Here is a 26,666-nt window from a genome sequence, read left to right as displayed (position 1 = left end):
ACAGTGGAAAGAGTGGTGTATTGGGAGTCTGAGGACCTAGGTTCAAATCCTGCCTCTGCCCTTCCTACATCTGTGATTTTTTTTTTTTGGCAATTCTCTTGACCTCAACTTTCATATCTGTAAAAGGAGGGGTTGGACAAGATGGTCCCTAAAGTCTATTCCAGCTCTAACTCTATTATTTTTGTATGTTTCATTTCAAGTCCAGATCTCCAATTTTCTACCCATATAGCTATGGATGGGTACTCTAAGGATGATTTGTGGCAAGATCAATATATCAATAAGCATTTATTAAGCCTACTATATGCCAAGCTCTAGGGATACAAACACAAAAGTGAGATGGTACCTGCCCTCATGTAGTTTCTATTTTTCCAAGATATGGACAAGAATCACTAAAGATGAGAGGACTGGAAGCTTTGAATTATACTGGTGGAAGAACTCTACCTGCTGAAATAATGAACTCAGCCAAGTACTGAAGCCACTGTTATAAATGCAAGGATCATAACTTCCATCTCTGGCTACTTATTATTATTATTATTATTAATATTATTAATTTTTGTTTTTTCTTATGTGTATACATGTTGTACTCCCTTAAGGAGAATTTAAGCTCCTTGAGGGGGGGACTCTTTCATCTTGTCTTTGTAATACCCACACCTAGCATACTGTCTGATGCATAGTAGGTGCTTAATAAATATTTTGTTGTTTGATTGATTGATTGAGGGTATGTGCAAGGGCAGACACCCCAAATAAAGTTGGTTGGGTAAATAACCATGGTTTCAGGTCACTGGGGAAACTTTTTAAGGAGGAAACCGTCTGTTGTGGCTTCCTTCCTCACTGTGGAAAAGCTGTCCGTGAGACTGATCTTCCTCTGGCAGATTCTATTATATCTCCATGTATAAAGTATATATGTGTGTGTATGTATGTATGTATGTATGTATGTATATGTATACAAACATATATACATAGCATGTATATATTTGTTCTAGGATACTGATTGTCTATTACTGTAACTTTATTGATAAATTGGATGTTTAAATGATCTACCAGGCGCTTAATAATTTTTTGATGATCTTTTTGGTTTTTGGAAGTCCAGTCTAAGTTTACTACGGACAGCATGGTACAGTGGTCAGCATATGGATGGATCTTGGACTCAGAAGATCTAGACACAAATTCTGGCTCTGGATGCTAGATTGGTCTGTGATCTGGGTTCAAATCACTGTTTTCACTAACTGTGTGTCTTTGGAGGTTATTTTGTCTCCTTGGGTCTCAGTTTCCACATCTGGCAATGGAGGGATTGGATTGGATACACTCCAAGGTCCCTTCCAGCTCTAAATATGTTAACTACGAACAACGATTTTATGCTCAGTAAAGTCATTTCCCCCAGGTTTTCCATTTCTAAGTTCAGTGATGTTTCCACTGTACCAACTCATCAAATGATTTTTATAAAAGTTATTATATGTTTTTAGAAAAAAAGTACTTCCTGTACATAGATGTTACTACTGATTAATTTATCATGACCTTAGAGAATGTATGTTTTGTAGTGGTGTTTTGTTTTCCTTGGTGGGGAGGACAGTTAATACAGCACCATTTACATTTTCTTTTCAGGGTCCCATGTAACTGGTGGCATACGTTGATAAGCTGTTGTTGTATCATTTTAGTTGTGTCTGACTCTTTGTGACCCCATTTGGGGTTTTCTTGGCAAAGAGCAGTTTGTAATTTCCTTTATAAGCTCATTTTACAGATGAGGAAACTGAGGCAACAGGGTTAAGTGACTTGCCCAGGGTCATTCAGCTAGTAAGTGAATGAGGCCCATTTTGAACTCATTAAGAGGAGTCTTCCTGACTCCAGGCCCGGTGTACCATCAGCTACCCATACGTTGACAAGTTAGTTGAATTTAATTGACTCACAAAGGGAGAAACTCAGTCCAACCCTGACTCATTAGCAAGCTGTTCCCACTGACCTAAAATGCTTCACAGCCATATGCTTTGAGGAATCTTTAGAAGTCTTTATGTTTCCACATTATTATCATATAGTTTTAATGCTAATGTCCTACCAGCATCTTCCAATTCCTTCTTAGGTTGTGATCAGATAAGATGCAAGTCATAAGACTGGGAAGCTAAATTTCTTATTGTTATAGTGTATAGTTTGCATAATGAGATGCAGCTAAGTGGGTCCCAAGGCTTTCTAAACAGCATGAAAGTTTGGCTTTTACTGAGATGGGTGGGGGGGGAATGGCCCATTTTTTACTTTCCATATGTATTTTCCAGGCAAGGGAAATGTTGACATTTTGTAATGTCATCAGAGATTACTGACTTTTTAACCACTTGATTACATTTGCATGCTATTGTGCATACAAGATGGAAAGCATAACTTTAAATAAGTCAGAAGGAATTTGAAGGATGTCTCTGAAAACTGTCAGCAAAGTGTGGCAAAAAAAAAAAAAAACCAACACCACTCTTCAGATTGCTTTTACTGCTCCTAAAAATACCTTTTGGGGGTGGTGATGGTGGTGGTGGTAGAACTCACAAGGAAAAAATTCCACTTCCTTTAGGAAGGAAGAAGGAGGTTTTTCATTAAGTATAGCCACCATTCTCCAGCTCTCTTAGCAAGTGGATTTGCTAAGGGGGTCATGTGAACAGGATATGTAAATGCTCAGGAAAATCACCTTCTCTGTGCTATAATCAGGGGCTAGGGACAGAGAGATATCTAGACACTATGTTTGTGACTGGATTGGTATAGGAAACTATTAGCTGAAGAAACTCTATCAATGTAGGATGGAACCATCTTAAGAGTTTTATGGAACTGCCTACAGTGCTCAGAGGTTAAGTGACTTGCCCAGGGTCATGCTGCCAGTCTGTCAAAGGAGGGACTTGAGCTGAGTGGAATTCCTGACTTTGAGGTCAGTTCTCTATCCATTGCACTATGCTGGTCCCATCTTGGCCACCAATCCTTCAACTCAATTCAACAAGTATTTATAAAGTGCCTACTCTGTGCCAGGTATTGTACTAGGCTCTAGGGATATGAAGACAAAAAATTCCATGGTCCTATCATCAAGGGGCTTACACTCCACTGGGGGAAGCAACATGTACAATGATTATTTTTGTTGGTCAGTCATTCAGTCCTGCCCAACTCTTTGTTACCATAGCATGCCAATACTGTCAATGGGGTCAGCTTGGCTCACACATAGCAAATATGTTGGGGAATAATGTGAAATCAGTAGAGCCAGGTTATGAAAGGCATTAACCATCAAGCAGAAGAGTTTGTATTTGATACTAGGGAGCCATTGATTGTTGTGAATCTTCCCCTTGTGGTTGTCTTCCAGGCCCTGGATAAGTTGTCCAAGTTTGGAAGGGAATTAAAACACATACTTGGGAAAGGAATAGGACAAGAAGTGGGTTGACAGGGCTTCCTAACTTCCTAACACTGTGAAGGGTCTTCCACTTTCTTCCTTACCGAAGGGCCTTGGATTAGAAAAGGGAGAATAAAAAATCCTGGTCTATCCTTCTGCCTCACCTGAATAGAAGGTTTTCATTTCCATGAGATACAAGTCAAGCCCATTGGGCAGGGTGGTGGAAACAACACAGGGCCACACATCAAGAGACCTGGTCTCTAGTCCTAATCAGCTCCTTACTACATGACCTTGGGCCAAACACATCATCCTTTTGGGAAATTATTTTCCTCCCTCTTAGATGATCTCATGCACCACAGATTTATTCCCTTCCTTGTCTAAACCTGACCATTCTTTTTCTTTTTCCTTCCCTCTTGGGCAAGTTACTTCAACTTCCAGGGCCTCCATTTCCTCATCTGTAAAATGAGGGACTTGGATTAGGTGGTCTCTGAGATACCTTATAGTTCTAGATCATTGATCCCAAACAAGGCCATTCCTTCCCCAAAGAAAGAAGCAAAATTCCTTCTGTCACCATGATCCCTCCCAAGGACTTACACCATGGTGATAATATAAATTAATCATTCCTTTTTTACAGGAATTTTTGGCTTAAGCTACCATCAGCTGTGGCTATAAATCATTATTAAAGCACCAGCTGTCAAATTGAAGCAAATAGTGGGCATTCTATGATCATTTTGCACCCTAGTGGACAATCTTGACCTCCCCAGCCAGTTCCTCTTACAGAAAGACTTCAAGAATTAAAGTCTCAACTCCACAAGAAGCAGTGGGCAGTGCAGCTGACCAAGTTGGTGAGCCAATTTCTTCCTTACATTTAAGGAAAAATTGCTGGGCTGCTGTAGCTGCTCTTAAAATGGGTCTAACCCACCCTGGCCCCCGCCCCCAGGGGCATTGCCACAGATGCTCAGTTTTTGAGCTCCCTTCAGGTTTGCCAAAGAAAACACAGGAAAGCAAACAGCTCTGTAGACCTGCTCGGCTCCACACCCCACCCCCAGACTGGGCCTTGAGCGAATAAACCCTGTGGATACCAACAGCCTCCCAAGCTTATCGATGGCTCTATCTAGAAAGAATGATGGACAAGGTTGTCGGGGGTTGTTTTTCTTACCAATAAGAAATGATCAGAGAAGAATCATCTCCAGTGACTTTTCACTAGGAAGAAGGAATTAGTTCTCAGCAGTGGAGTGGAGTGTGGACAGAGCTGAAAGCACACTGGGGTGGGGGTGGGGCCCTGGATTCTTCTTCTAGCTCTGCTGCTAATTGGCTCTCTGACCTCGGCGAATTCACTTTCCCTCCCTAGGCCTTCATTCTTTAGAAAATGAGGAGGGCTGGCAGGGGGTCTTAACCTTTTTTGAATCATGGATTCCTTTGGCAGTCTGATGAGGTCCATGTATCCCTTCTGAGAATCAAATTTTTAAATGTATAAAATAAAAAACAGAGGATTAAAAAAGAGATCAATTATATATATATATATATATATATATATATGTGTGTGTGTGTGTATACATATACATATATGTATGTACATATATGTATATTACTGTCAAATGCAATTATCAAAATTATATATATATATATACATATATATACACACACACACATAATTATGTGTGCATGTATATATACACATGGGGAAGCTAGGTGATACAGTGGAAAAAGCACTGGACTTGGAATCAGGAAGACTCATCTTCATGAGTTCCAGCCTCGGACACTAACTGTGTGACTCAGAGCAAGTCACTTAATCCTGTCTGCCTCGGATCCTCATCTGTTAAAGAAAAAAAAAAAGCCACTGCTGCACCTTTGCTAAGAAAACCCCAAGTGGGATTACGAAGAGTCAAACATGACTGAAATGACTCAACAAAACAACAAATATGTACACATATGTAAGTGCTCTTATATACGTGCATTTTTATTTACATATATAAATATGTGTATATGATAAATACAAAATATTTCAGGGCAGGGAAGCAATATAATTATCGAAATAGTTTTTTAAAAATACAAATTCAAGGACCCAGGTTTAAAACCTCTGGATTATATTATTTCTAAGGCCCATTCTAGATCTAGGGAAGCAGAGTGGTAGAGTGTAAAGGCTTTGTAGTCGAAGATCCTGGGTTTGAATATTGACTTTGCCCCTTCCTACCTGAATGACTTTGGACAAGTCACTTAGTCTCTCCAGGTTCCTCATCCGTAAAATAATGGGGTTGTCTCAGATGACTGGTAAGACCTCTTCTAGCTCTGAATCTATGACCTATCATTCTATGAGTTATGTTTTTTTAAAATATAAATTTATTTATTTTTAGTTTTCAATATTTACTTCCACAAGATTTTGAGTTCCAAATTTTCACCCCATCTCACCCCTTCCCCCACCCCAAGATGGCATGCATTCTGAATATCCCTTCCCCTAGTCTGTCCTCTCTTCTATCTCTCCCCCCGCTTCTCTTATCCCCTTCCCCTTCTATTTTCCTGTAGGGAAGGATAGACTTCCTGTACCCCATTTCCTGTATTTCTTATTTCCCAGTAGCATGTGAAAACATTTTTTAAAAATACATGTTTTTAAAACTTTAGGTTTCAGATTTTCTCCCTTTCTCCTTCCCCACCCACCCTCATTGAAAAGACAAGCAACTCAATATAGGTTATACATGTGCAGCTTTGCAAAACACTTCCATAGTAGACATGTTGTGAAAAACTAACTCTATTTCCCTTAATCCTATCCTGCCCTCCCATTTATTATGAGCTATGAATGTTAAATAATTATAATAATACAAAGGGATGGCTGTGGGTCTGATAGTAAGGTCCCTGAAGAAGGAGGCTGTCCATGAAGCTCAGAGAATGTGGAGAAGGGGTATAGTAACCAGCTCCATACACATAAAGAACTATTTGTTGATAAAAATCTGTATCTGGTTTTTACATCTGATATTTCTATCACAGTATTGTCTCCTTTTGGGTATTGAATGTGCCTTTTTTATCATTTCATCTCTCCCCAGACTGTAGCCCACGTACAACTAACATGAATAAGAAAGACTTACATTCATCGAATGCTTTATGGTTTAAAAGTACTTTGCATAGATTATTTAATTGACTGCTCCCAACCATGCTGTGAGGTAGGTAGTGCAGTATAATTATTGCCACCTTACAGATAAGGAAACTGAGGCCAGGTGATGTGCCAAGTTCACAGAGTTGCTAAGTTGCAAAGCCAAGACTCTAAACCAGGTCTTAAGCCTTCAAATCCAGGTCTCTTTCCAGTAGACCCTATCTAGTAGCACTGAATTGTTTTACTGAATGGATAGTACTAATAGCTAGAATTTATATAGCACTTTAACATTTGTAAAGCTATTAACATATGTTACCTTATTTGATCTTCATAACAACTCTAGGAAGTAGGTGCTATCATCATCTCCACTTTACAGAATAGGAAACTGTGGTTAAGTGGTCAATTGCCCAGTCACATAGCTACTAAGTATCTGAGGGAGGATTTGACCTCAGCTCATCCTAACTCCAAGTCCCATGCTTGATCCATTGCATCATCTAGGTTTCATGAACGAAAGTTTCTGAAGCTGCCTTCACCTTCCCGATAAAAATGCAATTATAGAGATGTGGGAAAATTGGAACACTAATGCATTGTTGGTGGAGTTGTGAACTGATCCAACTATTTTGGAGAACAATTTGGAACCATATAGCCAAAGGGCTATAAGACTGTGCGTAGCCTTGATCTAGCAATGCCACTACTAGGTCTGAATCCCAAAGAGATCATTAAAAAGGGAAAAGGACCCACATGTACAAAAATATTTATAACAGCTTTTCTTGTGGTGGCAAAGAATTGGAAATTGGGGGAATGCCCACCGACTGGTGAATGGCTGAACTAGTTGTGGTATATGAATGTAATGGAATACCATTGTACTATAACAAATGATGAGCAGGTGGATTTCAGAAAAACCTGGAAAGACTTACATGAACTGATGCTGAGTGAAGTGAGCAGAACCGGGAGAACATTGTACACAGTAACAGCAACATTGTGCGATGACCAACTTTGATAGACTTAGCTCTTCTCAGCAATGCAATGATCTAAGACAATTCCAAAAGACTAAAGATGGAGAATGCTATCCACATCCAGAGAAAGAACTGTGGAATCTGAATGCAGATTGAAGCATACTATTTTCTCTTTTTTCCCCCTTTCTTGCAGGTTTTCCCTTTTGTTCTGATTCTTCTTTCACAACATAACTAATGTGGAAATTTGTTTAATATGATTGCACATGTATAGCCTGTATCATATTACTTGCTGTCTTGGAGGAGGGGGGAGAGGAAGGAAGGAGGGAGGAAAAAAATTTGAAACTCAAAATCTTACGAAAGTGAATGCTGAAAACTAAAACAAGATAAAACAAAAATGATTCTAGGAACTAGGACAACTTAGTGGCTCAGCCTTTCAGAGTAGGAGTGGATAGGGAAAATGTGGTCGTTAGAAAAGGGCAAACATTTGGTGAAAGGGACAGCCAGTTTAGCATGGTTAAGGCAGTGGGGATGTGTGTCCTTTGAGAAGAATCACAGAGACACTAAAGAGAAAGAAACGATGGGGATGGGGAGAGTGGAGACAACAACTCGGAATGATGAAGAAGTTACTGAATTGTTCATACCCATTGATCCAGAGATTTCACTCCCGGAACCAAATACAAAGCATGTTATTGATAGCAAGAAAACATCTACATGCCCAAAAATGTTTATGATAGCATTCCCTGTGATAACAAAGAGCTGGAAACAAAAATGTGCTCAATGACTGGGGAGTAGCTGAGCAAATTATGGTACATGAATGTAATGGGATATATTTACATTCTTATTTTACTTACAATTTCATTGGTGTAGAGCAGTGGTGTCAAGCTCAGACAGAAACTGATCCTTGCTGGCAACATGTTGACTTAGAAAACTATAAATTAACATTATCTATGTTGTATTGTACTTTTATTTATTTTGTTTAACATTTCCCAATTACATTTTAGTCTAGTTCAGGCTGCACCAGGGAGTTTTGCTCGGCCACCTGGGCAGTGAGTTTGATATCTTTGGTAGAATATTGCTCTACCAATGCATAGGCCTCCCTTCTCTTCAGCTTATAGTCTTAGAGGATTGTTTGGAGACACTGACAGGTTAATTGACTTGATCAGGTCCCAGGGACAGTATGTCAGAAGTAGGACTAGAACTCAGGTTTTCCTGGCTTTCTTTCACTATGCCACATATGGAGCCATAAAAAACAATGCATATGAAGACTTCAGAACATGATTTCAAAGATGGGTAGACTCATATGAAGTGATGCAGAGCAAGAAAGCAACACTGGAACAACCATATATATACTAAATGGTAGCAACATCATCTTGGAGAGGCAACAGACCTCTAGTCAATTACAATAGTCAATGCTAGTACCTAAGAAGTCTGGATTTGGGAGTTAGGAAGAGCTGAATTCAAATCGCGCCTTGGACCCTTCCTAGTTATGTGACTCTGGTCAAGTCATCTAACCTTTTTTAAGACCCAGACTTCTTGTGAGGATAAAAATAATTATGTCTATCTCTCAAAGGTTGTTGGTAGGCTTAAATGAAATAATATGGGTAAATCCCTTAGCAAACCTTAAAGAGCTATATAAAATTAGTTGTTTTTCTTATTATTACAAACCCCTTTTCAGGGAATAAACTTTGTGCTTGGGTTTTTTTTGTTTGTTTGTTTATTGGGGACCATTTGCTATGACAAAATAAAATGCATCAATACATTTAAGGGGGAAAAAGAAAAAGAAATAAGGGACTTAAAAGCAGCCAAAAATTTCTCTTTCACCGCCTCTATGAACTTCTCAATAGATTTGGGTGGAGAACCTTTTGGGGTACTTTGTACAGGCGTGACTTTGGGCAAGTCATTTAACCACAGTGGACCTCACTTTCCTCATCCATAAAATGAGGGGGTTAGACTTCATGGTCTCTGAAGTCTCTTTCAGTTCTAGATCTGTGATTCTATGAAACTCCTTCTATAGAGGCAGATCAATAGCTGTTCTGCACTAATAGAGAGTTGCCTGAGGCACTAAAAAAAAAAAAATTAGTGACTTGCCCAGGGTTACCCAGCCAGGCTATGTCAGAGATAGGGCTTGAACTCAGGTTTTCCTGACTCTGACGACAACTCTCTATCTACTACCTCACATCGCTTCTCTTCCTTGGTAGATACAAATTACGCTGGTCACTCCTCCTACTTTCTTTTCCTGCCTTCCCCCCATCCCACGCCCATACTCTTCTCTCCTGTTTTTTCCATGCTCTTCTGTCCTTCTCCTTTCTCCCCAAATCTCAGAGTCATGGGATTTGGGAATGGGTGTGGAGAGAATGGAAAAACCTTCCCATTTTTAAATGTTCTCTGTTCATTTTGTTTCCTCAGTGGTAAGAACATCCCAAGGTGGGAGTGAGGGGGGTCAGGACTACTAGCAAGGACACTGCCACTCACCTTGGCGTAGAGCAATGCCCCTGTTTCTGCCCGATTCTTCTCTATGTCCTTCTCCCAGTGAATTCTGATGGTCTCCAGAATGTCATCTAAGCCAGTACCAATGGGAGCATCCATTCCTTCCAGCTCTGACCCGGCCAGCTGCTTGTATAGCACCTTCACATCCTAAAAGCAACACTCACTTTAGAAAGGCTCTCAGGATGAAATCCCACCAGTGGAATCCAGCCCTGAAGCAATGGATTCCTTTTCTTTTCCTGACATAACTGTAGGACCCCAACAAAGTGCAGAAGAGAGCTCATGGCTAGGTTGGTATCTGGGCACTTCTCCCCATGACCACAAAAGAACAGATGGAGCAGATGCCTCATTTAGGACCTGACAAAAAGGAGTCCTTAAAACAATTTTGGAATTTGTGAATGATTACTCTATGAGGATCAGTGGCTGACTCTTCTGATCACTGCTGATGCCAGAAACAAGAGAAGACTGGCCCAAACAGTGGCTAGGTGGATTACAGTTAGATCCCAAAAAGGAATCCTTGATTCTACGCATTGTTCAGGGAATCACTTTTGGTTTTAGATTTTAAAAAGAAGCAGATTTTGGCTCCATGGGGAAATAGAGCAAGAGGCCAAGAGACATTCGAAGACAGAGAGGGAGAAAAAAGAGACAGAGAACTGTGAATTTTTTTTTCCATAAAATCTTGTTAACTATTTCAGTATAATTGTAATCTGATATATCTTATTTTGCACATTTAAAAATATGATAGTGAGAAGGGCTCCATAGACTCCAGCAGCCTGGGCCAAAGTGGTTCATGACCCCAAAAAAGTTAAGCACCCTTGCTTTAGACCTATCACTGAATCAGTCAGCAAATACTTATAAAGCATCTACTATGTGCCAGGCTCTCAGTCAGACATTCATCTTTCTGGGTAGTTTTGAATCCAATGCAATTTGGCCCAGGGGAATGAACTAGATGACCTTAAAAGCTCCTACCTCCAGGTTAGACAATTATTTTTCTGAGCTATACAGTTGTAACTTGTCTACAGAGGCCCTTTTATAAGAGGCAGTTAGGTGGCACAGTGGATAGAACACTGTACCTAGAATCTGAAAGACTTGAGTTCAAATCCCACTCTACATACTTACTAGTTGCATTATCCTGGGTAACTCACTTTACCTCTGTCTGCCCCGTTTCCCCATCTTTGAAGTGATTTGATTATCTCAATCAAAGCTAGCTGGGCAAGTCACTTAACCTTTGGTTACCTTAGTTTCCACATCTCTAAAATGGGGATACTAGTAGCACCTACCTCCCAGGGTGGTTAAAATGAGATAATATTTGCAAAATATTTATATTAAAAAGCTATTATCATCCTTATTATTAACCTCAAGCTGACTAACTTCACATGTGATCAGTAGCCAGATAACAACCCAAGCTCTGACCTACCTCTTCATGGTTCCTTGACAAAAAAGTCAGTTCTTCTTTCATGCTTTCAATCTGGCTCTCTAGATCCATTTTAGTCAAATTAGCATCATCAATCACTTTATACAGGGAGTTAATTTCATCTTCAGCTGCTTTTCGGAAGGGGTGCTCATTTTCATATCTGCAGACAAAGAAATAGTCATCACAGCTGGGTAACAACCCAAAGGGAAGAAAAAAAAACATATTATAAATGATACCATCACACTAATTACATGACAGACAAGAGAGTCCTCCCTCAGCAGCATGGCTTTCTAGAATGCTTGGAATCAGTCGGCTCTGTCATCACACCTTGATGTGTTAAGCTTTCAGTTGTGACAGCTGAGGTCTCATTAGCTGCATTGGCAGGGTGGTTTCCACTCAGAGTTTAAAGTCTAAGTGGTGGGTTATGAGGGAAGGCTCAGGGTTAGTCAAGAGAACTGTTTTTAAGTCATCGCTTCAGATGCCTTCGGCAAGTCATTTAATCTTGGTGGGACTCAGTTTCCTTATCTGTAAAATGAAGGAGTTAGACTAGAGGAACTCTAAGGTTCCTTCCAGCCCTTAGATCTATGAGCCCATGATGCTTTGGGGTCACTCATCTGATGCTTCATAGAGGGGTCACCCTGTGGGTTGCTACTGTCCCCTAAGGCCTGGGGATCTCCTCAAAATTGCTCCTCCACATAATCTTGACACTCCAGTCAACTTCTTGTGTCTCAGTTTCTCGGGTCTGTACGTGGGGGATGATTGATACTTCTCATATCAGATGACTGAATGTTCCTTTGACAAAGCATTTGTTTCTTAACATTTAGTTTTTTTGTTCCTAAAAATAGTCTCAAAACAGTATTCATAAGTAGGGCAAACAGAAAAGAAGATGAAAGGAAAGGAAAGGAAAGGGAATACTGGGGTGCCCTGTACCTTTGGAATTGGGTTGTGTGAGCCCAGGTTGAGGGAATCCCTCCACACTCAGGCTGAGGGAATCCCTCCACACAATTATTGGGTATAGCTACAGAAATCTCTCTCTCTTACTTCCTCTTTTTACTGATAAGCTTCTTAGGGACATGGGAAAAGGAAGTGGGTTGCTACTTTTCCTGGACTGGATAATTGCATGTTATATAGGTTGGAGACAATATTATTGTTCACATGTGGACTGGATCATGTGTTCCCTGAGCTTTCTTAAAGCTGTGATATTCTGTGATTAAGTACCATGTTTAACCTAGTTAAGAGCTGAAATGTGCCTGGAATTCTACTTTTAATCTGTTGTTCAGACATTTCAGTAATATTTGACTCTTCATGACCCCAGTTGGGGTTTTCTTGGCTAGGATCCTGGAGCAATTTGCCATTTCCTTCTCCAGCTCATTCTACAGATGATGAAACTGAGGCAAACAGGGTGAAGTGCCTTGCCCAGAGTCACACAGCTAGAAAGTGTCTGAGGCCGGATTTGAACTCAGAAAGACGAGTCTTCCTGATTCCAAGCCCAGCGCTCTGTGCACTATGGTACCTAGCGCCTGTCTTCTAGTCTAGCCCCCTCATTTCCTACCTTTCCAGTATTTCTACACATTACACCCTCCTGTTCTGTACTGGCTAGTGACACTGACCTCCTTGTTATTCCCGGCACAAAAACTTCCATCTCCCAGCTCCAGACATTTGACTCTCCCCCATGCCTGAAATGTTCTTCCTTCTCATCTCCACCTCCAGGCTTCCTTTTTCTTCCTTTGGGTCTCAGCTAAAATCCCACCTTCTACAGGAATCCTTTCCATAGCCCCCTGTGGATCCTCTCCAAGTTGTCTGCATGTTGTCTCCACCTGTCAGACTGTAAGCTCCTTGAGGCAGGAGCTGTCTTTTGCCTCTCTTTGTATACCCAGCACTTAGCACAGTGCCTGACACTTTGCAGGCACTTGATGAATGTTTCTTGACTGGCTAACTGAGGCCCAGGGAAAGGTTGCACAGTTGCCTTCTCAGGATTCTGTGACTCTCCTTGTAGCCCCAAGCACCCCTTAGCGCTCTGGTCAAGAAATATCTGAAGACGAGGATAAAAAAATGTAGACCTGAGGACAGAGTGAGGTGGATAACAAGGCTCTGTAGGTCCACAGGAGACTTACCTCTCTTTAAAATCTTCAGCACAAGCCTGCGTATTCTCAGTCTGTAGCATAAGCTGAGCATTGTCTAAGACAGCATCACCCACCTGGAACAAATACATGAGTTAGAGCTGGTAAATATACAACTGCTGCCTTCTCATATTTGTTATATTATCCCGTAACCTCCCCCCAGACTCAGTGGACAAATACTAGGGCAAATACATCCTTGAGATGTGTGTCTTAGGTGGAGCATTGAAGATAGAAACAAATGGGGGAAGGGTTGGGCAGATCATTATAGCAGTATACATTTTATGGATCACAGATTTAGGACTGAAAAAGACCTTGGAGGTCATCGAGTCTGACTCTGCATTTTACCGATAAGAGGCTTACAGAGTTTTAGTGCCTTGCCTTCAGTCACCCCGTAAGTAAGCGGCAGTCAGGAGGCTTCAAAGGTCATGGGCAGAGTCTGGAAAACCACTGGTTCGTTATATTGTAGAGGGAATTCTTGGTCAGGTATGGGTTTAATGGCATGGTCTCTGAGGTTCTATGATTCTATGAATAGAATTGTGGGAAGGGAAGCCCAGAGAGAGATGAAATGAATTGTCTAGAACCTGGTTCAAAGTCAGAGAAGTCTGCCCTGGAGCGATGGTTAGAGACTTTCATCTCATTTTAGACCCTGAAGTCCTTTTCCAGAGTGGTTTATCTGGCACAAGGCCCTGAAGAGATCTTGGTTAACAGAAGGCTGGCAGGAAGGCACATGTGGGGAAACTCAATAATGAACAGCTTGGCTCTGGGCCTGGCTCCACTCCATCTCCCCACGACAGAAACTCTCTATTTGTCTCCCTCCTCCTCCACGAGGCAGCGTTTCATATTTTTAGCAATCCCTTCTCCAGACATGCTCAACATGCTTTTCAGGCATTTACTCATCCTTTCTCACAATGTCCCTGACATCTATCATTTCCTTTTCACAAATGGCAAAGCTGAGTCAATGAGAAGCTTAATGCAGCTAGTGATTCTTTAAAAAGACCATATGCCACACAGCTATTAATCTAGGATGGCTAAATGAAGTCCTGCTTGAGTCAGGGTGGGGGAGTGGTCTGGGTATTGCAGGATCCCGGGATATTGGGGCACCCAATCTTCCCATTTTACAGAGAGGGAAACTGAGGCCCAACTCCATGTCCCTTCTTGTCCTTTGGCCGTTGATACAACAAACCGCAGGAGTGTCAGGAATGGAACACAGACCCCTGGACTCGAGCTTTCTTTCTTCCAGTAACTGATGTTGAGGGAACAGGTTGCGTCAGATTCCTCTCTCTCCAGTTGCTGGCTGCTTGAGGCCTGAGATGAGTTGTTCTTCAGCTTTGAGTTAAGACAAGGAGGTATTCTTCCCGGAGAATTAGTCCCTGCTGACTGAGGGCCGAGGAAGCCAAACTAAACGTACCTTCAGGGAGGCTCAGACCAGCTGGGGTTTGCTCAGGTTCCAGGCTTTATTAGTTTGATTGTACATAGTACAACTAGGGATAGATGGGAGCTCCAAGTGAAAGCTAATTATAGGCTCTGACTTGCCAAAAGGGTGGTTTGCTGGCACGTGTTTCTCCCCCTTCTTCACTAAACAAGCAGCTTAAAGATAAAGCAGCACTGTGCAGATCCTTCATCCTCCCAATCCTTTCATTGTTTGCTGAGGAAAAGGCTTGTTTTGTGTCCTCCACCACTATTCCAGCCCCAGCTTCTAGAGGGACGGGGAATGGATGGGCTGAGAACTTCACAGGGTCACAGCCCCAAGGGCCGTCAGAGGCATCTGGGAGCCCTGGGAAACCTGGAGGCTGGAGGAACTCAAGTCTTCCCTCGTTAGCTGTGTGACCTTAGCTCGGCCACTTGCTGTCTCTTGCTCTCAGTTTCCTCATCTGTAAAATGAGGATAATATTAGCACTTCCTTCAAAGGGATGTTGTGAGGAGCAAAGGAGGTAACATAAAATGTTTAAAGCACTATGTAATTGTCATTATATTATTATATTACATAATTATCATCATACATAAATTAAATAATGCAATTACCATTATATTAAATAATTATATAATTATGTTACACAAATTATATTACATAATTTATATTATATAAGTTATTATATTGTTGCTGTCCAGTCATTTTTCAGTCATGTCTGACTCTTCATGACCCCATTTGGGGTTTTCTTCGCAATTTCCTTCTCCAGCTCATTTTACAGATGAGGAAACTGAGGCAAACAGAGTAAAGAGACTTGCCTAAGTGTCTCAGATCAAATCTGAACCTAGGTCTTCTTGACTCCAGGCCTAGAACTCTATTTACTGCACTACCTAGTTGCCCCTTATATTATTACATGGTTATATTACATAAATGTTATATCATCATCATCTAATTCAGCCCTCTCATTTTATATGAAACTAAGGCCCAGAGAAATGACTTACCCAAGGTCTCACAGCTAGCAAATGATTCCTAGAGCAATGTTCTGTCCCAGGTTCATAGACTGAGCACTGGAAGGAATTCCAGAGGTCATCTAATTTAACCTCCTCATTTGACAAAGGAGGAAACTGAGGCCCACTGCATGGAAGTGATTTGCCCAGACCCTGTGGGTAGTAAGTGGCAGAGCTGGAATTCAAGCCCTAGCCTTCTCACTTTAGATCCATTGCTCTTTCCATGATATCATCATGGCACCTCTCTTTTGCTTGTAGCAGGGTCTAGATTCTCCACGGATTGAGATTAGTGATCCCAACATGGGTAACAGATTTAGAGCTGGAAGGGTTCCTAGAGAGCACCCCCTGACATGAAGAAACAGAGAACCATGGCAATGAAAATGCTTGCCGAAGGTCACACTCCTCAATGGCATCCATGATGACTCAAAGGACATTGGCCCAGTAATCCACATGGGAAAAACCAAGTGGATGAATCAGGCAGCCCCAAGGAGGGTAATCTCAGACCTGAGATTTAAACTCAGATCCTTGAATTTCAAATCTAGTCTTATTCTCTCTATGCCTCACTAGGTAGGGTGGGGCAGGCAAATGAAACCAGGGAATCTCAAGGAAGGGGAGATCATCTCTATACCTTAATAAGAACCAAAATGAAATTATTTAGGGGGGGGATGTGGGAAGAGAAAAGTCTTCTGATGCAGAAGTTCCCTAGGATCATAGATTTAGAGCTGAAAGAAGTCTTCAAGACCTTCTAGTTGGAGTTCTTAACCTTTTATGTGTGAGCCCTGGACCCCTGGGCAGTCTAGTAAAGCTTACGGATCCCTTCTCAGAATAGTGTTTTTTAAAATACATAACATAGAATATGTAAGATTACAAAGGAAAACACTTACATTAAAATACAGCTATTTAAATAATTTTGAAAACAAGTTCTCAGACACCAGGTTCAGAACCTCTGACGTAGACCAATCCTCTCATTTTACAGAAGGGGAGACTGAGACTGAAATAGGAGAAGTGACTGGGTCACAGTGTCTGAGGCAGGACTCAAACTCGGGTCTTCCCATCTCCAAGCCAAGCACTCTACCCATTATATAGCCTTTCAAGAACGCTTGATTCCCATTCTATCTTATTCTTTTTTCCCCTGACTCATTACTTTCTTCCTTTCCTGATTTTACTCCTCTATTCTTTTCTCTTGTCTTTCTTTAAAAAAAAATCACTGATGCTCATTGTAGTCAGGAAGACCTGAGTTCAAATCCCCCTTCAGACACTTACTAGCTATGTGACCCTGGGCAAGTCACTTAACTGTTATTTGCCTTATTTTCCTCATCTGAAAAATGGGGATAACAATAGCACCCACCTCTGAGGGTTGCTGTGAGGATCAAAAGAGATGATAATTGTAAAGTGTAAAGCACTTAGCACAGTACGTGGCACACAGTAAGCACGACTTAAATGTTAGCTATTATTATTATTTCTTTTAAAAATATTTCATTGATACTTCCTTTACTCCCCTTCCCAATACCTCTCCCAAAGAACCCTCCCTTGTAACGGAAAGAAATAATTAAGCAAATCAAATTGATAAATCAGCATGTCTGACCCATTCTGTAACCACAGTCCACCACCTACCTCTATACCAAAACTTCCCTACTCTTTCCTCATCTTTTCCCAGGCTTCCGTGAACTTCCCTGAGGCTGTTGCTCTTTTACTACTCCTAAGACTACTTTTTAGGCCATTCCATTTTACCTTGTTTTTAGCTATACAAAAAAATGCTCAGGTGGGAGGGCCACACACTCCAATTTATTGCATGCCCCATGCTGCCTTGGGATGCTGAATTCTATACTCCTTAGGGACCCCTGACATCAGGCCAGAAACAACCTAGGCATGGCTCTGGGCCCAGCTCATTATTCATCTATAATGCTGACCCAAGATTTTTGTACTCCACCATAGGCTCATAGATTTAGAGTTTAGATGCCATGGAATCCAAACTTCCTGTTTTACCAATGTGAAAACAGCTAAAGAACAGAAGTTAATTGACTTCCCCTGGTCATGGAGTTGGCAAGTCTCTGAAGCAGACTTTGAGCCCAGGTCTTCCAGACTCCACGTCCAATCCTCTACACCATGCTGCCGATCAAATGAAGGTGTTATCAAAACAAAAGATGGCAATCATAACAATGTTAAACAGGGCCTCCAGCACTGAACACAGCACTCAGTCTTCACCTGTCTGCTAGACATGCCCCCTTAATTTTTTTTGGTCAACTCAGACACAAGAAGCCCCAAAGCAAACTCTTTTCACCTTCACAGGATCTTCTTCCTAACTCGTTTTTGTTTCTAAGGCTTACTGCTCTTCCAGTCACCTGGGGCCACAACTTGAAAGTGATCCTCGTCTCTTCCCTTTCCCATCTAGTCAGTTACCAAGTCTTGTCAATTCACCCTTCATGGTATCTCCCATCAGTCTCAACGGCCCCCCTGCATCTAAGCCTCTCCTTGTCTGATCTATCCTCCACACAGTAGCTAAATTGGTGTTTCCAAAGAAAGTCCATGTTACTATCTTACTCAAGAAATACCATTTAATAATATTCCCTATTAGTTCTTATGGCTAAAATAGGATTAATTATATTATTGGTTTCCTTAATGTTGAACCATCCTTGAATTCCTGGCACAAATACAACTTGATTATAGTCACTTTTTGCTAGTGTATTTTTTTTTCCATATTTAGAATTAAAAGCAACCTTTAGATGCCACAGAGTCCAAACTTCTTGTCCTATCAATGTGGAAACAGATGAAGAACAGAGAAGTTAATTGAGTCCCCCTGGGTCACAAAGTCAGTAATTTCTGAGGCAGAATTTAAACTCAGGTCTTCCAGACTCCAAGTCCAATCTCTGATGCAATGAGGAGTTGGGGAAGTGAACCCAGAGATGGTGCTATCCTAGAATTATATCTAAAATTTTGTATTTCCTTGTTTCTGTCCAAGCTGTGAGCCTCCATTAGAATGTAAGCTCCTTGAGGGAAGGGACTGTTTCATTTTTGTCTTTGTATTCTCAGTGCACAGCGTAGTGCCTGACACATTTTGTCGTTGTTCATTTGTGTCTTTGTGACTCCATGGACCATACTCATGGGTTTTCATGGCAAAGATACTGGAGTGGTTTGCCATTTCCTTCTCCAGTGGACTAAGACAAACAGAGGTTAAGTGACTTGTCCAGGGTTACATAGCTAGTGAATATCTGAGGCTGGATTTGAATTCAGATCTTTCTGACTCCAGGTCCAACACTCTTATCTACTAACTGTCCCCACTTGACACATAGTAGGTACTTGATAAATATTTTCAGTATTTAAATAGCATTCATATGTCGAATTTGGGACAACTAGGTGGTGCAGTGGATAGAGTGCTAGGCCTAGAGTCAGGAAGACTCATCTTTCTGAGTTCAACTCTGGGCTCAAACACTTCCTAGCTATGTGACCCTGGGTAAGTCACTTCACCCTGTTTGCCTCAGTTTCCTCACCTGTAAAATGAGCTGGAGAAGGAAATGGCAAATCACTCCAGTACCTTTGCTGATGAAACCTCAAATGGGATCACAAAGAGTTGGACACCAGTGAAACAAGTGAACAACAGCATATGTCAAACTAGGTAATGAAGAGCCTTGGAGTGCTTAGGCATCCTTCTGCGTAGTGTTAAAACAGCTAATAAATCCATCATACTCCTAAGGAAACATCCTGGAGAGACGATGTCTCAGGGAAACAACTTCTTTGTAAATAGGCCAAAATTGACTCTAATAGATAATTTCATTAAACCTATCAAGCTGAATTTGGTCTAAATCTGGTAAATAAAACTGGACATTAATATCATTTCAACTGCTTGTAATTCACTTGTTGGGAGCTGGGCAAGAATTGCAAAATTTGAGAAGTTTCACTGACTTCATTGGCACAGGGCACTTCCTCTGCCGTTTGTCTCCAACTAATGGAGGATGGCCTGTTGCCTGTGGCACAGAGAAGTGGGTTTGAACCTAGTTTCTGGACTCCAAGTCCAACACTTGACTCACAACCACAGGTTGCTGTAAATACAGAGAATTTGGATAAAAAAAAAAACTATCACAACAGCAGCATTCAGGGTCAGCCTTAAAGGTAGGCACAATGGGTGGCTGCCAGCGAGTTGCGATTTGAGGGGCCCTGGACCCCACTGACTTGAAATTCTAGCAGTCAGATAAAGGCATTGACTCCTAATTAAAAGGACCATGGTGGGTCATTAGCAAGTATTATTTGGAATTTATAATATTCTTTGGCTGGATCCTATGGGAATGAGACATTTTTTGGTGTTGGGTTAGAGTGGAGAGACAAAATATCTAGTTTTGTTTTGTCCCCCCCCTCCCCCCCAGCTAGGAATCCAATGCAAATTTTAACCCTTTCATAGATTGTTGACTGACAAAGGTCCTTACTTATTAAGAGCTATATGCTAAATAAAACAAATAAATCTGATTCCATTTCCTCATTTTCTCTGGTTTCTGCTCTCCCACCCCTGGCCTCTTTCTTCTCCTCAGTTTCTGGTCCTTTCAGTTCTGAGCAGTCACCAAGAACAGCAGGGCTGAAGTCAGGTAGGTGCTGACTAGCGTAGAGGATTTCACCAGGTTTTCATATAGTTTAGGTGGAGGGGCAGGTGTGGACAGCTATAGGCAGCTAGGGGCCACGTGAGGCCACTAGCCTGCTTTGGGGGAGTGATGCTAGGAAGGATGAGTAGGGTTATAACAAGTAAGGCAGTGAAAAGAGCACTGAATTTGAAATCAGAGGATCTGGTTTGAATCCTAGCTCTCTGATTACTTATGTGACTTTGGGAAAATCCCCATTGTATCCTGGTTTCAGTTTCCTCATCTGTAATTTAGGGATGGGAGCAGGGAGATGAGGCAGACTAGATTACCTTTAGGGTCCTTTCCACTCATTCTTTTATTATACTACAATGTTTTGTCTGGTTGGGGCGCCAAGAAATGCGTATCACTGTTAGGTTAAAATAAGTGAAGCCTGCCACCTAGTGGTTCAATTTGAAAAAATTGTTCTTGCCAACTATCAGAAATGGGACAGAGAAATCTCTATGAATGGGGATTTTACAGCATTTAGAGCTAGAGAAGGTAACCCCTCTATTAAACAGATGAGGAAACTGAGACACAGAGAGGTTAAATGGCTTACTTGAGATCTCAAGGGTATAAAGTAGGAGGAACAGGACTTGAATCCAGATTCTCTGAATAAAAATGTAGGGCCCTTGTCATGCTTCACAGGATCTGGGTTCAAATTCTGACCTTGCTAGTCGGTACCTTAATACCCTCAGTACTCATAGGATGTTGACAGAGTGAATGATGTGAAAACATGCTAAATTTGAAATCACAAGGACAAGAGTTCACATCCTAGCTCTGCTGCTTATTACTTGCATGACCTTGAAAATAAGTCACATCCTCCCTCTGGGTCTTTGGTCCTTCTTCTGTAAATATAGCGGTCAGACTAGAGTAGGGGTGGGGAATCTGCAGCCTCGAGGCCACATGTGGCCTTCTAGATCCTTGGGTGCAGTCTTTTGACTGAGTCCAAGTTGTACAGAACAAATCCTTTTATGAAGGGGATTTATTCTGTGCAGTTTGGGTTCAGTCAAATGGCTGCACTTGAGGACCTAGAGAGCCACATGTGGCCTTGAGGCCACAGATTCCCCACGCCTGGACTAGATGATCTCTGAAGTCTTTTAGCTTTTCAGTCCCACAAAATCTCTATCTCCTTGGGTGTCTCTAACACAGGAAAAATATATTTCATTAGGGCATATGCCCAGAAAATTTTAAAGGTGATTTCATAATGTCCTAAAGGACATTATTTTTATTCATCAAACTAGAAATAACATTTTACTAAATTAAATTTAAAAAAAAAATAACAACTGGATTTTACTTTAAAAACACAAACTTCTGAAAAAAGAGACAAAATACCAATTTCTTTTGAGACTTTCCTTTAGCTGCGTCTCAACACCTGGAATATACTCTGTGGGCATGGCTAGAATCTATTTCTTATCATTCTGGGCAGGCAGTGCATCATCTATGATCTCCAGTGGCTCATTTGAAAGAAAAAATGAATAAAGCAGAGAAAGAGTGGATCTGACCACCATGTCACAAGTTTATACTATGAGTCACCCTCTCCAAGGGTAATTATTTGCAATCAAAAGCATAATTCTGGTATTTGTCACTGAAACTACTGACTTTGGCAGCTGTGGGTTCTGAGACATGCCAATGGAATGTTTGGTACGTGATTTTCCAATACAACGCCATGAGCTGAGCTGGTAGGAGAAGGAACTTGCGAGTAGAGACCAATCCAGTACGGGAGCATGTTTGGGATCCTAACGACGGCATAACTGATGCTTTCTCACCTACAACAAAAGCTACCCCCTTCGTCTTTTTTGTCTTTCTCCTCTTGCACGGCTCTGTGACATCCTGAGTTCATCAGAAGCTGTCTAGATGACTGCACTCATTCATTTATTTGTCCTGGGCCTGACCTCAAAGGGCTCATAAATATGGGATTTTTTCCCACCTAATTCAACACTCTACTTTTTAAGGTAGCAGCTGGCACCCCCCTGTTCCCAGGGGACAACACAAACTCTCTGGGCAGTCACACTTAGATGATGCTTTGGGGAAGTGGCTCCCGACCACCTTGGCCTTCCAAGGCAGTCAGCTTCAGGTATGGTCTCATCATGACTCACAGCATAAAGCCCAGAGCCATCCCTATGGGCTGGAGGTGAATGGGAGGGGAAAAAAACAACAGCTTTGTAAACTTTAAATTCCTTTTTTTTCCCCTTTCCCCTCCCCTCTTCCAACCCTCCCTATTTCTGTCAAAAGCAACACCATTCTTCCAGTCTCCCAGGCTTGTAACCTGTATTTGACTGCTTCTTATTTACACTCTTTATATTTTATTCTGTAAAACCTTATAGATGCACTTATTCTCCCCTCCATTAAAATGTGGGGTTCCTTGAGGTTTTTTCGTTGTTTGTTTTAGGCAACTGGGGTTAAGTGACTTGCCAGGGTTACACAGTTAGTAAGTGTCAAGTGTTAGATTTGAACTCAGGTCCTCCTGACCTCAGGGCCAATGCTCTGTCCACTGTGCAACCTCGCTGCCCCTGGGTTCTTCGAGTTTGGAGGAGTTTTTCTTCACATTTGCATCTCCCACACTTCTCACAGTGCCTAGCACGTTGTAGGTGTTTGTCATCATCATTAATCATACTAATTATTGTTATTAATTAATCATCATATTAATTGGAAGCACCTAAGATTTACAAAATGTGCTAACTAATCATAATTGCTTGTTAGTTGATTGAATGATTGATCACTATATAAATGTGAGTTACTATTATTTAGCGGGTAGTTCTGCTATAATCTGCTCTGGTCAGACCACATCTCAAGTACTATGTTCAGTTCTGGATTTAAAGAAAACAGAAAGTCCCTAGAGATGTTCTAGACCAATTGTGTCATTTAAAGATGAAGAGACTAGGACCCAGGGTAAGGAAGATCCCAGATTTCTCCTCTGTCAAATGAGTTGGGCTAGAAAGATAAAGGGTTGGAAGAGACCTCAGAGGCCATTGAATCTAGTTCATACCTGCCCAAGAATTCTTTCTACAACCCCCCCTTCCCCGCTCCAACACACACAAATGTTTATTTAATCCCTGCTTGAAGACTTTTGGTGAAGGGGAAAACATTTACTTCTGCTTCACTGACTACACTAAAGCCTTTGTGTAGATCACAACAAATGTGGCAAGTCCTCAAAGAGATGGGAGGACCAGACCTCCTGAGGAATCTGTATGTGGGTCAAGAAGCAACAGTTAGAATTGAACATGAAGCAACTGATTGGTTTAAGATTGGGAAAGGAGTATGACAAGGCTGTATACTGTCACCTGATTTATTTAACATATGCAGAGTACATCATGCAGAGTGCTAGGCTGGACAAAGCAAAAGCCAGAATTAAGATTGCTGGTAGAAATATAAACAATCTCAGATACGAGAGTGATACCACTCTAATGGTAGAAAGTGAAGAAGAATTAAGAAGCCTCATGATGAAGGTAAAAGAAGAGAATTTGAACCTTCACATAAAAAAAACAAACAAACTAAGATCTTGGCAACTGGTCCCATCAACTCCTGGCAAATAGATGGAGAGGAAATGGAAGCAGTGTTAGATTTTATATTCTTGGGCTCGAAGATCAATGCAGATGGTGACTGCAGCCATGAAATTAAAAGACATTTGCTTCTCAGAAGGAAAGCTATGGCAAATCTGGGCAGCATAATAATAAAAAAGAGACATCACCTTGCCAACAAAGGTCTGTATAGTCAAAGCTATGGTTTTCCCAGTAGCAATGTATGGCTGTGAGAGTTGGACTTTAAGGAAAGCTGAGCACCACAGAATCAATGCTTTCAAGTTGTGGTGCTAGAGAAGACTTTTGAGAGTCCCTTGGATAGCAAGGAGATCAAATTAGTTAATATTTAAAGAAATTAATTTAGACTATTCACTGGAAGGTGAAATACTGAAGCTGAAGCTTAAATACCTTGGGGACATAATGAGAAGATGGGATCCGTTGAAAAGACCCTGGTGTTGGGAAAGATTGAAGGCAAAAGGAAAAGGGGAGAGCAGAGGAGGAGACGGATGGATGGTGTCACAGAAGCAATGAACATGAGCTTGGACAGACTTTGGGAGATAATGGAGGATGTTGTGGACCCAGCATGTTGTGGTCCATGGAGTCACCGAGAATCAGACAAAACTGAACAACTGAACAACAAAATTACAGGTGATACCCTCATGCTGCCTCTTTTTTAAGGCTCTGTCTAGTTCTAAAGGTCTATAATTCCATGAGTAATAATAATTAAAATTTAGGAAGCGTTTTAATGTTTGTAAAACACTTGAAATGCAGTACGTTACTTCATTCAATCTTCAAAACCCCGTGAGGTAGATGCTTTTATTATCCCTGTTTTACAAAAAAGGAAACAAACCGAGAGAAATGAAATAACCTGCCCAGCGCCACCCAGGCAATAAGTGTCTGAGGCAGGATCCAAGCTTGGGTCTTCCTAACTCCAGTTATTGTGCATTATCCACCACACCACCCAGCTGCCCCAAGTAATGAGGGCAGCCGGCTTCATGGCACTTGAGCTGACCTTTAAAGAAATGGAGAACATTTGGATTAGGCAGAAAAGAGGGGGTGCCCAGGAATGGGTCGATGTGATTTGGAGCCATGAAAGTGGGAATAATGGTGACAGAATGGGCATCTGTTTTTTGTGATGTTTTTGTAGGACAAACATTATTCATTTTAGAAACTACAGCTGGTCATCTTCCCTTAGTTTCCTTCCAAAAAAGCACACAGAACACATATTTCAAGTTGAAGGACATTACTTGTCACTGGTTTTCTCCTGACAAGATACCCCTTCTGGTACAGTGCCAGAGACTTGGGACTTGGTGTTCTGCAGAAAACCCACTTGGGACTAGGCAAGCCCTCAATGGCATATTCTTTCTTCTTTTTAATTTTTTTTCTTTTTAGAGAAAGAAATAACAAAACTTCCCCTGAGAGCTGAGCTTGTATTTCTCAGCCTTCTTTGTCCCTGAGATCCTGAGGGCTTATCTGATGGGAACTTTGGGCCTCAGGCTTGTTTCCATTGAAGGAGATAGACCCAGTGCTGAGAATCTGTCTTGGGTCTGCTTTGGTACCTGAAACTTAGCCTCTACCCCAAAACTGGCATAACCAGTAGATCTGACCAGCCACTAATGAGGCTGTTTGACCGTCTTGATTTAAGTAAATGTGGATGGGTTTGGGGGGCAATGGAAGTTCTGTTTTAGACTTCGATCAAAGTAGAGGTGACAATTATTCTTCCTTATCTCATAGTTCTATTGTGAGAGAAAGGCTTCGTAAATTGTTAAGCATTATATAAACGTGAATTATTATTATTATAATTATTATTATTAATGCCTGCGCATGAACAGAGCCTGAGTCCTGGTGATGAGAATGAGGGCAGCAGCGGTCTCAGCCCTGCCCTTCCCCTCTCTGCCATATGGGCCTCAGCATGACCTTTGGCTCATTTAGGAATTGGGATAGAGGAGGCAAAGACCAATGGTAGAGCTTCAGAGGGCAGAGATCTGATGGGCAGAATCCAAGGAAAGCCACCAAAAACAGTGGCAAGGACTGGTCAAGGTCCTTGTGGGAACACAGCTGCTGAAAAGATAGGAGACTGCCAAGCCTGTGTAGGGCTTGTAAACCAGATTTACTGGTTTAGTCAAAATGGCAGAATTTCATTATAGAGAGCCTCTGGTCCAACCTCACACATTTTATAAATGAGGAAAAAGAGACCTGGGAAGATGAATCAATTTGGCCAAGACCATAAAACTAACTATACACTTGTGATTAATTTGTGCCTGAAAGATCTAAAAATATACAAACTACAATTCATAGTTCTTAAATCAAGGTACATATAGAATCTGGAAGGATTTTAATTTGTCAGAGGTCACCAGAAGAACATTAAGAGAAGCTTAACACTCTCAGTTCTCTACATTTACTCAGTAGCTAGTTAGTGTAGTGGTTAGAGTGCCAGGCTTAGAGTCAGGAAGACCTGAGTTCAAATCCAGCCTCAGACGCTTACTAGCTGTGTGACCCTGGGCAAGTCATTTAACCCTGTTTGCATCAGTTTCCTCATCTGTAAAATGAGCTGGAGAAGGAAATGGCAAACCACTCCAGTATCTTTGCCAAGAAAACTCCAAATGGGGTCATGAAGAGTTGGATATGACTGAACATCAACCTATGTGTATCCCAAATGTATGTTTTATGAATAACACTAATCTGGATTCTGGGGCAGATACATGATTTACTACTTTTTAAAAA

At 41.4% G+C, this 26,666-nt stretch overlaps 1 protein-coding gene across 2 annotated transcripts in view; it reads right to left on the bottom strand.

Moving 5' to 3' along the window:
• Positions 1–26,666, bottom strand: part of BFSP2 (beaded filament structural protein 2) — a 63,155-nt gene that overhangs the window by 13,851 nt on the left and 22,638 nt on the right. For both annotated transcript variants that reach the window (XM_020987293.2, XM_078151598.1), the window contains exons 2-4: positions 13,400–13,482; positions 11,289–11,445; positions 9,860–10,021 (exon numbers count right to left, since the gene is read on the bottom strand). In XM_020987293.2, coding sequence (XP_020842952.1) covers positions 9,860–10,021; positions 11,289–11,445; positions 13,400–13,482 — 402 coding nt within the window. The remainder of the gene's footprint in view (positions 1–9,859; positions 10,022–11,288; positions 11,446–13,399; positions 13,483–26,666) is intronic.

The sequence above is a fragment of the Phascolarctos cinereus genome, unplaced genomic scaffold (genome assembly GCF_003287225.1).
Source record: "Phascolarctos cinereus isolate Bilbo 61053 unplaced genomic scaffold, phaCin_HiC Scaffold_1;HRSCAF=81, whole genome shotgun sequence".
Classification (NCBI taxonomy): Eukaryota; Metazoa; Chordata; class Mammalia; order Diprotodontia; family Phascolarctidae; genus Phascolarctos; species Phascolarctos cinereus.
Note: the sequence above shows the minus strand (reverse complement) of the source record. Positions and strands in the feature narration are given on the sequence as shown.